At 33.9% G+C, this 12,723-nt stretch overlaps 1 protein-coding gene across 1 annotated transcript in view; it reads left to right on the top strand.

Annotated features, from left to right (window-relative positions):
* Positions 1 to 1,604: 1,604 nt before the first annotated feature.
* The window catches only part of LOC148956062 (uncharacterized), a 185,839-nt gene continuing 174,720 nt past the window's right edge, over positions 1,605 to 12,723 (top strand). Inside the window, exon 1 of the mRNA XM_089093874.1 lies at positions 1,605 to 1,742. Coding sequence (XP_088950000.1) covers positions 1,649 to 1,742 — 94 coding nt within the window. The 5' untranslated portion in view covers positions 1,605 to 1,648. The remainder of the gene's footprint in view (positions 1,743 to 12,723) is intronic.

The raw sequence follows: 12,723 nt of genomic DNA, 5'->3' as shown, positions 1-12,723 counted from the left end.
ATAGGGTTTTCTGATACGCTGAATCTGATGGTTTGATTTTCATTAAGATTCTGCAACTTTTAGGGGTGTTTCCCCCTTTTTCGAAAATAAGGCAATTTTTTTCAGGCTCGTTACTTTTGATGGGTAAGACTAAACTTGATGGAAATTATATATTTGAAATCGTCATAAAAATACAATGTTTTTGATGTATCTATTGGTATCAAAATTCCTTTTTTTTAGAGTTTCGGTTGCTATTGAGCCAGGTCGCTCCTTACTTACAGTTGGTTATCACGAACTGTTTGACTAGTAGAATTTTTCAAGCGTCAGCAGTCTTATGCTTTTTGGAACTAATCTTTAATTGAGTATTATTTTTTTTTCGGGGAGGGGTGTAAGTTCTTCGTTTCCTTCAATACTATATATTTTAGATATTTATTTTGAAGCACGTAGCCGGAATAGCTGTTAAAGTTTTCAGATTATCTCTTTGATAAACCCGTCATTGACTTGGATTATGCACCGATAAGTGACAGATTACTATTGAAGCTCTGAATAAATTCTTTTGGTGCTTCTAATTTCATAAGCTACCTGAAAATTTTATTTTCGTACGATGCCAATTCGGCTTTTTTGAAGCCTAAAGTAAGGGCTTAAATCAGAAGGGCTAATAACGAACCTTTCCTGCGGTGTGAGCATTTTGCTATTGCAACAGTATGGGAGTTGAAGAGTCTATTCGAATAAACTCTCATTTTCCTTTTTAAATTCACTGCTTCAAGACGTTACGCCCTTGTGGAAACAATAAGAAAGAGAAGGACAAAAAAAAAAATCCGAGCGATCGCGTTCTAAGATAATAAAGATATAATTTTTTATTTGTTAACTTCTGTCGACGAAAGCTAATTGTTCGACTTGGCATAAGCTCTTGACTCATTATATAGCGTCATAGATACGAAGGTTGGGTACTATATGTAGAAATGGTTATTTCTCATTCCCCTCCCCCTTATTTTATGAAATCTAGTGAAATTTCTTTGACAATTTAGGTTTCCGGGTAGCCAAACTCTTGACAAAAGTGTATTATTTAAGATCAATGAAAATGTTATTACTAGAACTTTTTGAAATGTGTCTTATTTTATAAGACGTAGGTGTCTCACTATTTGGTCTATACAGAACAAATAATGAACTAACTTCGGAAATCCCTGGTCAAAGGTAGCATTTTAAGGTGTGCCGCTTGAGACTAGACAACCAGTAAAACGTCCATTCAAAATGCGCACCTTTATACCCCCTACCTTTAGAAAGATTATAATAGTTTTTGACTTTAGGCTCCCTGTAAAGCAAATGGAATTTCAGCCCTCGTCAGGTACCTTTTTCAATTCTTTTCAATTATCTTAATTCAAGGTCTGATATCGATTTGGAGACATCTCTATTTTAATCATTACGATATGTTCTCTCATCTAGATATTCAAAAGCTTTTGACTTTTGACGCTAATGGAGTTGAAGGCTTTCTAACTTTATCAGGGAGATAAACGATAAGAGGAGTGGGCGCATTCAGTCTCTTTACTTTGTGTACGAAAAAGACTAAAAGAGACGTCCTTTAGTTTAGTAAAGTTCTCTGCCACTGTTCTATTACCTTTCTAAAAGAGACAGCGGAAACAATGTTGAGTGAACTGTTTGTATCTCTAAGATGATAATACAACCTAAGTTAAGCTGTGTTTATTTTATTGTGACGACTTGGATTTATCCTGTTTTCTCGTTTGATGAGAATAGAATGAACACAGGTGAGCCAAAATGGTATTCCTTTAGTATTGTTGCTAATTTTGTTTTTGAGTACTTTAGCCATGTGGAGAGTTTAAGGGGGCGAAATTCCTAAAAGAAGAAAAACTTAAAGATGAAATAGCATGTATTTCTATAAGTTTATATAAACTAGTCATACTTTTATTTTTTTTACCAACTTTTCAAATTTGGGACGTTTTCTCAAAAGAAAAGATTGCATGATTCTTCCCTTTTGTTTGTGAAATCATAGGGATTATGAAGCTTTTTTGTTCTAAATTTTAATTTAAAATAAAATTAACTTTTTTGTAAGTTTAATATAAATTACAATCACATTGTAAAAGAACTTAATTTATATTTCTAAAAATTCTCCCAAAGGAAATTTTGTTATATACAGTTGATGTCACTATTACTATTATTATTACTATTGTTATTTTTACAATCACTATTAGCCCCCTAAGCCCGGCACAATGGGTCTAATTCCTCCTTCAAAAAGTCCTATTGAAAGCTTGGCCCTGATTGTTCAAAATGAAAAGTATTATAGCTTTATGATATATAAACAGTATAGCTAATATGATTTCTTAGACCGCACTGCCTTTTTATTTACAAATTAAATAAAAAAACAAGTTTTTTTTTAACTGAAAGTAAGGAGCGATATTAGAACTTAAAACGAACAGAAATTATTCCGTATATGAAAGGGGCTGTCCCCTCCTCAACGCATCGCTCTTTACGCTAAAGTTAGACTCTTTCTCACAACTCTTTTTTTTAAAACAATAAAAACTTTAGCGTAAAGAGCGAGGCGTTGAGGAGGGGACAGCCCTTTTCATATAAGGAATAATTTCTGTTCGTTTTCAGCGTAACGTATTTCAGCGTGATTATCATAAACATATTTTATAAATAATATTTTCTGTTTCTCTGTTCTTGCACAACAAATCCTTTACCGTAATCCATGCGATTATCACAAATGTATTTTACAAGTAATTTCTCTGTTTTTCTATATCAATTTGTTTTTTATGGAGTCGTTTCATTCAAATGACTAGTTTCAGTATTTGCTTATCTTAATTCTCAATTTTACTGAATCTTGATTATCCGAATTTCTTAGGTTTTTGAATTCAGATCCCTCAAATTCGTTTCCCAAACATACAATTCCTAAGCACCACCTAAGGTGTGCTCTTAGAAACTGAAACAAGCTTCTTGATTTGTTCAAGGGAATAAACTATAATTTAACATAAGGTAATTGACCTTTGGCCGACCTGGTCACTGTCTACCATGCTCAATTTTATTACGATTCAACATACACACATAAATTGCCAAAAAGATCAAAATTACTGCCTGGATTTGGTAAACACATAGACAGAGAACAGAATAATGTATGTTTTTAGTCCCGTTCACTGCCCGCTTCAAGAGATTAATTTAAAATACTTTTTCCACAAAACAAAGTTTTTCAAAGAAAAGTAAAGAACTCCATTGAAAAAAATGAGCAAAAATAAAATCAAATAATCTACCAAGCGTGAAACTACCACAAATCAGCATCGATAAATAAATGAAACCCAAAACGAAGAGAAATTACAATAATTAACCGAGTCAAACTCAAAACGAGCAAAAATTAACATAAGTTGGGCGCGAAACCCCTATGCCTTCCCAAGGCCAGAACAAAAATTTGCACTTTACTGAAAAAATATAAATGTTTTTACTTTTATAACTTTAATAAATCAAATAATATTAACATTTTGATTACTAAATATCAGTATATGTATATTAAACTGACAATGCAAATTCATTTGTATATTTTCAGTAAAGTGCAAATTTTGTTTTTTAGAGTTTCGGTTACCATTGAGCCGGGTCGCTCCTTACTTACAGTTCGTTACCACGAACTGTTTGATAGTAAAAGAAAATAATACTTTAAATCTTTTAGTTTTTTAAGACTTTATAGTTTGGAAGGCTATTTGTATGCTGGAGAAAATTTTTTAGCAATTTTTAACAACATACACCCTTTTAAAAATCTGGACGCAAATAGTACTGTTTAATTTAGTTTCATACCTCCTCTAGTTGACCTGAAATGGAAAACTTGATACCATTCGCAAAAAATCTGTTTACTTTTTTTGATAGTTTGGATACACTTACGCTATTTTGATTTGGTTAAATTTTAAGAGCAGAAATGTGAGGTTTCCCATATTTTCCATGCTTGTTTTTGCTTTTTTGTATTTGAACCCCTCTTGCCGTCCCTCTAAATCTGAGGCATAAAACTTCCAAGCTCTGAACAGAAAAAAAAAATTGTGTATTGGGACTAATTTACAGTTGCTTCATATGAGCCTTATTGATGGGTATTTAGTGGTATCTATCATGGGAGCCACCTAACAAAAATGCTGGAAAGGGGTACAAAATGTATTTTTTACAAATCTTTGGGATTCCATTTTTGTTTATTCCATTTTTTCTAGTTTCCATTTTTACAATGAAAACACCATACAAAGAAAATTCTCAATTTAAAATATATAAAAAGGTATCGTTCAAACTGGGAGGGGGAATCTAGTGGAGCAATTACCCCATTCTCCAATTGGTGCTCCTAGCATGTAGCTGTAAACAGGAAGAACTTATTTTGACCCTCGTACAATTTTAATTGTTGATTATTAAATATTCATACTTCATTGTAGTCGATGGACTAAAAAGTCACCCCAAAATAGTCATCTTTTCCGGGATGTGCATATTGAAATCTTTTATCATAGAATCTCGCAAAAAAAGAAGCCAAAAATTGAATTTGCCAATATACATCTATTTATCCATAAAATTGGTATTTTAATTCAGAAGTCCAGTTAGGTTCTAAAAAACTCATTTGTTATTAAGAAGCTTGATTATTTAATCACCGACCTAGCCGAGTGGTTAGTGTGCTAGATTTGAGACCCTTTGTATGGGAGGACAGGGCCTCGAGTCCTGCTGTCGATGGTTATTTGGTCTGAACGGGAGTCAGTGTTGTAACTGTAATCTCAGCCAGAGTCGAAACAGCTTTAAATGGGTACCTGGAGAAATCTGGAGAATTTAAACAGGAAGGGTGTGTGAAAACACAGGATGGCTGCCCCCAGTCTCCCAGTGCACTTCCTGGCTAAAGGGCCGTGAAATGGGGATCAGTACCACCGATTTTAAAATCCAATACCCTATTCTTTACCTTTGATTATTTACCGGGAAATGTTTGTTCCAACAAAAAAGGAAGATATCATGCAAATAAAATCACACTTTTAAGGTAGGTTTGAATTGGTTTGTTCACGGAAAACTTTGTAACTAGTCTTACTTTTTCAAGAAAGTCAGACATGGTTTTTAAGAAATTCTATAACAGAAATGGACTTGGTTCACGTCAGTGGTGGATCAGGAGGGGGCGATGGGGGGGGCGCCCCCCTAGCGTAGTCTAAAGAAGTGTAATTTACTTAATTAACTCAAGTTTGCGTTAATTAAACTTGCTCCTAACACAAGTTTATCTGCTCAACCTATTTTGCGTCCCCCCAAAAAATTTTTTTTCTCGGATCAACCTATTTTGCGCCTCCTCCCTTAAAAAAAAATCCTGGATCCGCCCCTGGTTCACGTGGTATATCAGATACGGCATGGATTTTAAATTCAACCTTCCAAATGATAACAGTCACACAAATCCAAGCATAGTTTTTGGTTAATAATGATATAGTTCTTGAGAATGACTCACTATGACTGATTTGACTAGCTATGGAAAACTAGCTATATTTTAACTGAGCAGGATTTCGACTCTTGTTGATAGAAGAATTTTTCCAAGTACGGAAAATCATGATGTGCCCAAGATGGGCCAAGGATTGCACAAAACGTCCATTCAACTGGATGCCGCAGGAACTTCTTATTGTCTGTGTTTAGGCTGGCCTAAGTGCTTTTTGCAGACTTTAGAAGATGTGTTAGTCCCCATCCTGCAATAGTTCTAGGAATATTGCTTTCCCTGAGGCCTTAATAATTTCTATGATTTAAAGAATATTAAAATTGTAACTTGGAATTTTAAAATGTTGAAAAAAAATTATCGTATCGACATTTTGACTGATGAATTCAGACGCTTTGAGCTGGACTCATTAGAACATTCAGAAGCTCATATCCCAGTGATAGGAAACTTGAAATTAGGTGATATACAAATTATCTAGACAGGTAAAAAGGAGGGGTTGCATAGGCAGTGAGTAGAACCCATGACCAATAAGGAAGCTCTTAAGTATTGTTTAGGCTTTGAAGGTCTTGATAATAGAATGCCAGTCCCTCATTTTATAACTAAAAGTTGCAGGGCTTCAATCTTAGTAGTATATGCCCCTGTAGAACCGACTGAGGGAGATAGTAATGACTCAGATAAATTTTAATTACAGCAACAGGGATAAATAGATAGAGTCCCAGTTATAAATGTGGCATTTTTATTAAGGGATTTTAATGCTCCGGTCGGTAGAAATGGGGATAGATGGTGCCCTAGCCTAGGTAAATTTGGTATAGGAAAAGAAAGCAGTTATGGTTACAGACTGCAGCAATTTTGTAGTCATAACAATCTAGTTATAACCAACACAGTATTTGGCTATAAAATAGCTCATAAGTTAACAGGGTTTTCACATGATGGCAAGGCAGCTAACCTTATGGACTATGTTAATGCAAGCCAAAGACTGCCAGAATCGATACAAAATACTAGGATATATAAGGGTGCTTTCATTGATGGTAAAAGTAAAGATCACCATCTAGTAGTGTCTTGGTTTAATTAAAAGGTGAATTTAGAAAGGGTAAACACCTTCCGAGAAGTTATAGCGTTGGTAGGCTCCAGGATAAGAATCTGAGAGAAACATTCCGGGTTCAGTTGAATATCAAACTGGAGATCTTAAAATTTGACAATGTAGAAGAATAATGGAATAATTTTAGGAAAATAGTTTGTTAAATCACTGATGGTGTCTTAAAGAAGAAAATTAGAAACGAAGCTAGGAAGAAGTGAAAATGCTGTATATTTAAGAGAGAGGAGGACAGGTTTGTATAAGAATTACTTGAGTCATGGATCATGTGGAAATAGCAGGAATGTAAAGAAAGTGGAGAAAGCATTAAAATATGAACTAAGGAGGTGTGAAGTGGAGGCAATGGATAAAATTGCAGAGGATCTGGATGATGCAGCTATACGTAAAATATTGTACTGGCATGTTTAATATATTGAGAGGGAGTAGTCAATCTGGACTTGTCCCAGTTAAAGATAAGAACGGGGCCAAAATTAGTGTTCAGAAAAGAGTGAAAGAAAGATGGGTAGAACCTTTTTTAGAATGTTCTAAACCGGGATAAAGTTACAAGAAGAAACGTGGAAAAGAATGAAAAAGTTTTTGACAGTTTGGTCGTGAAAAAAGGTTTATTTTATGAGGAAGAATTAGTGATAGTACTAAAGAGATTAATAGATAATAAGGTCCCATATGCTAATAGTGTGGTAAATGGGATTTTTAAATATTGTACTCATAACATTAGAGATAGGTTACTGAAGATTATGAATATAGTTTTTTTAAATGGGGAAGAACGTAACGATTTTAGGAAAACTTTATTAAGCCCCTCTATAAGAAAGGTAATAAGAGTGACTGTGGCATTAGCCTGGTTTTTGTAGGAATCAAATAGTTTAGTATAATCATACTTTTTAGATTTAGAGATGCTGCAGTTAAATTTTCAGAAAGTGCAGTGTAGTTTTATGAAGATTATAGGATGCGTGGACCAAATTTTATCTTTTATATTAATAAATATGAAGTCCCTGAGTAATCAAACGCATTTAGTCTTCAGTTTTATATATTTTGAGGAAGGGTTTGAGCTTTAGTGAAGGTCCTATTCATGTATGATATACCAGATAAACCCATTAAAGTAATCAGTGGTATGTAGAAGAATAATATTCGTGCGGTTAAGGTAGGGAATGAAGTTAGTACCGTAACTAGTTTCGTATTAAATTAGGAGTTAAGCAAGGTTGCGTTCTATCCCCATTTATATGGCTCATTTTTAAGGAATTTGTCCTAAAAAGTACAGCCAAGGCAATGAGAGAACACCGAATCTAATGGGAAAGTATCATTCTCCTTGAATTAGATTACACAGATGATGTAAGCATCCGGCTTGGCACTGCAGGGGGTTGTTAATAGTAGCAGTAGTAGTTCATATCTTTGATGTCTTGGTGGAAGATTTCCTTCCGCTCTTTGTTAGCTGGGCCTAGATTTTCAGTGGAAAGTCCACATATAAGAGAAGGAAATATATTTTACCAGTCATGAAGCAGTCCTACTCGTATAGTTATGTTGATTAAAATTTATCTATCATAACAACCAGTTTCTTGTAATTATAAAGCTGATAAATATAACTCGTATCCTTCAAAATTCATGCCACAAGGAAGAATACTCTCTCCTTTATGATGGTATATTAATATGGACGATCTACTTCGTTCAGAGCTAACGACAGGCTGTACAATACAAGCGTATGCTCATGATATTTGTATAACAGTGTCTTCTAAAGATGCCAATTTCCTAAATCATACTGCAAAAAGATATTTACACTATTAGAAAAATGGGCTTATGAAAATAGATTAAATTTTGACGCTAATAAATACGCAGCTGTCATCTGTATAAAGAAAAGAGAAATCCCATAGATTAATCTTCAGTTTTTAAGTCATAGAATACTAGTAAGCGATAAAGTGAGATACTTGAAGCTAATTCTTGATAGAAAATTACTATGGAATGATCATGTTGAAAGTAAAATAAAAGTCGCAAAACAATATTCATCAAAATTGTTATGTGCCGCCAGAACCACTTGGGGTCTTAAACCATTTGCCCTAAGAAATTTATACAAAGCTGCTATTGAATCCAACATTTTGTATGCAATGCCCATATGGCTGTCAGCGCTGAATAAAAAACAACTTGTAAAAAAGTTAGTATCTGTCCAAAGAATTTCTATGGTTTTGATTTCCAAAGCTTTTTTATCCGCTAAAACTGAGACACTAACGGCTTTAGCGGGATGCCTTCCTATCAATTTTAGAGCCAAAGAGATATCTCTCACCAGATATCTAAAGAGAGGTAGGCTTGATTACTGGCCACCCCTCAATAACTTAAATAACTATAATTTAAATGATCATTCACATTATACGGACTCGCAAGTAAATTTTATATTCGGTAATTCTCTTTCTACTTCTAATAATTTAAATGAAATCCGGAAAACCATACGTAAAAACCTATATATGAAATGGTATGAGCTATTTTGCCAAGCTTTTAAGCCCTGGACCCTTCAGTTTTTTTACTGATCATATTGACCTTCTTCAAGTCACAAAAATTTCTCCTAATTATAAACTGACACATATTGTAACTGGTGACTGTAAATTAAATTCATTTTTATGTAGAATTAATAAAAGTAATTGTTCCAATTGTGATTGTGGGGACGAGGAGACTTTATATCATTATCTGTTTGAGTGTAAATTCTTTGAAAAGGAAAAAACTGAAATGCAATTTAAATTACAAGGGTTTTCTTACTCTAATAATTTTAATATTAATGTTATCTGGTTCATCAAAGAGGCTCGGTATGCCGTTTTGGAATACTTGAACCGAACAAAGAGACTAGATATTGTATATTTTTTCTTCCTTCATTTAATTATTATTATTTGCTAATAATTGTTGTCAATTTATTGTTTTTCCTTTCCTTATTTCTGTGTGGTGTTTAGTTAGTATTTTGTTTGTAATTTTCAGTTTTTGATATTTTATGCTATATTTTATAGATTAGATAGTGAAATACTCTGTACGGGTTTAATCACTGAGTAAAGTCATTCATTCAACCCAAGCTTCATTTCCCGTCGTTGTCATGCTATTTTCAAAGTCAATATCCTTCTTAAGTTTACGGATATATATGAACCAACAAAAATCTGCTGTTTCAACTCGGTTTCAAACAAAACTGGAAAAAATTTAGCAAATGCATTTTAAACGATTGCCATCTAGAACAATGACTTGGACGAATTCCATTATTGTACCTAATTCAACTTACAGAGGCCTTAATTCTTTTTTTTTTTGATGAAATAAACCGTTTAAGATCTTCTAGGTAACCGCTTAAAGTTTCAACTTGTCATTTCGGCCCTTTTTTGGGCTCAATGTCAACACTAACCACGACTGTATTAGAAATAAGACAAAGAAACTTAGAGCATCAGCCTTGTCCACAAAAAAGATCAATATAGCTGTGAAATCACTGCAAATGATCTACCAATACTTGGCATTTCTCAACACTGAGCGTTAAACTGCTACAGGTGCAAACTGGCTTGCCTGATGAAAATTGACAGCTTTATGCCTCATTTTCGATGAATCTGTAAATAACCTCCTTTGAACTATATCGGTGACGTTCAATTTGATCATCAACCAGAAACAAGAACCGAAACTTCAGTCACCTTTCAAACAATTCGTGGTAACGAACTGTTTGAAAGGAGCGATGCCGCTCAAAAGTAACTGAAACTCGAAGAAGCAGTCTTGAATAACAATAAATAAATCAAAAGAATTGAATTTTGATGCTTATTCAAAATACGTAAAAAAAATTAATTTCACATTTAACGGTACCCGCCAAAAGTTACGAGCCTGAGATAATTTGCCCAATTTTAGAAAAAGGGGGGAAACACCCCAAAAAGATCAAGTGGTTTTAGTGAAAATCACTCCATCAGATTCAGTATACCAAAGAACCCTATTCTAGAGGTTTCAAACGCCTATGTACCAAAATGTGTAATTATGCATTTTTTGCATAATTACAATATAATATAAAATAGTAATATAAAATAGTAACTATTAATATAGTAATTTTATATTAATTTTAACTATTAATTAGTTACTAAACTATTAATTAACTATTAATTTTAACGCAATTTTAACTATTTTATATTAATTTTATATTATGTGTGTTTACTATTATTAATTTAAAAAACTTTTTCCACAAAATAAGTTTTTCAAAGAAAAGTAAAGAACTCCATTAAACAAAAAATGTGCAAGAATCAAATCAAATAATCTACCAAGCGTGAAACTACCACAAATCAGCATCGCCAAATAATGGAAACCCAAAACGAGCAGAAATTAACATAAGTTGGACTCAAAACCCTAAGCCTTCCCAAGGCCAGAACAAACTTTGTACTTTACTGAAAAAATGTAAATGTTTTTGCTTTAATAAATCAAATAATATTAACACTTTGATAACTAAATATCAGTATATGTATATTACACTGAAAATACACATTCATTTGTTTTTTTTCAGTAAAGTGCAAATTTTGTTTTGGTATTGGGAAGGCAGAGGGATTTTGCGCCCAACTTATGTTAATTTCTGCTTGTTTTGAGTTTGACCCGGTTAATTATTGTAATTTCTTTTCTTTTTGGGTTTCATTTATTTAGCGATGCTGATTTGTGGTAGTTTCACGCTTGGTAGATTATTTGATTTTATTTTTGCTATTTTTGGGTTTAATGGAGTTCTTTACTTTTCTTTGAAAAAATATTTTTGCGGAAAAAGTTTTTTAAATTAATTTCTGTTCGTTTTATATTGACATAGTCTTTTCAGGGAAAAAGAAAATAATACTTTAAATCTTTTCGTTTTTTAAACTTTACAGTTTGGCCTGCTATTTGTATGCTGGAGAAATTTTTTTAGCAATTTTCAACAACATACAGCCTTTTAAAGATCTAGACACAAATAATACTGTTTAATTTAGTTTCATACCTCTTCTAGTTGACCTGAAATGGAAAACTTGATAACATTCGCAAAAAAAATCTGTTTACTTTCTTTGATAGCTTGGATACACTTACTCTATTTTGATTTGGTTAAGTTTTAAGAGCAGAAATGGGAAGGTTAGCGTGGGTGGGTGGGTAGTGGAAGGAGAATTAGTTGCCCTCAAATCACTTTCGACTATTAAAAAGGGCCTCAGCCCGTTCTATTTTCAATCGAATGACCCCTTTTCGAAGTTCCTACGACAACTCCTTCGATACGAAGTGCCATGGTCTAAACAAAAACAAAAACAAAATTACATACATAATAATACCACTTCGAACTTAAAACCCGTGCCCTGAAGGTTGTGGGGGAGTGTCCTCCTCTCTACTTAGTCCCCGTTTCTTGTCTTGTTCTCGAGTGTCCCCATTCTTTACTTGGGCAGTGCGATCGTGCTGCCTATTATTTATGCAACAACTTTCTATAAAAACTTAATATACTCCTAAAGCATATCTTGGATTTCTTCCTCTGAGGGCTCCGTGGGGGTTATTCTACTAAAATACCTAACTTCCGAAACATTCGGTTACGTCAAATAAAATCGCAATCTCAGAATTTTGATTAGATGTGTTTTGGAAAATGGTGGGCGTGAGAGGGGCGTTAATCGCTATCCAATCACTTTCAACTATTAAAAAAGGCACAAGCCCTTTCAATTTCCAATTAAATGAGTCCTTTTGAAGTTTCTTCGACAACGTTCTCAATAAAAACTTTATATGCCCTAGGGCATAACTTACAACCCTTGCCCTGAGGACTATCGGGGGAGGGGTTGTCAGCCTTAAAGACCTAATTTCCAAAACTTTCAACTACTTTGCATAAAATGGCTATCTAAAATTCTGATTGGATGCGTTTGGGGAAAGTTGGGCGTGAGAGGGGGGGGGTAGTTGCCCTCAAATCACTTTCGACTATTAAAAATAGTACTATCCCTTTTACTTTCAAATCGAATGAGCCCTTTTTCAAGTTTCTACGACAAGCTTCTACGACTCCCTTTTTCAAGTTTTCAATAAAAAACCTTATATGCCCCCAGGGCATAACTTGAAACCCTTGCCCTGAGGGCCTTGGGGGTGGGGGTTCTCCTCAAAAACATATTTTCTATCTGGAAATCAACTATGCTGAACAAAATGGCTATCTCAAAATTTTGATTGGATATGTTTGGAGACTTGATGGGCGTGGGGGGGGGGGGCTAGTTGCCCTCCAATAACATTCGACTCTTAAAAAGAGCACTAGCCCTTTGAATTTCCCAACAAATGAGCCTTT

This window comes from Artemia sp. Qi Xiang Cuo, chromosome 1, assembly GCF_049724085.1.
Source record: "Artemia sp. Qi Xiang Cuo chromosome 1, ASM4972408v1, whole genome shotgun sequence".
Lineage (NCBI taxonomy): Eukaryota > Metazoa > Arthropoda > Branchiopoda > Anostraca > Artemiidae > Artemia > Artemia sp. Qi Xiang Cuo.
The sequence above is the reverse complement of the archived record's forward strand: the minus strand, read 5'-3'. Positions and strand labels throughout refer to the sequence as shown.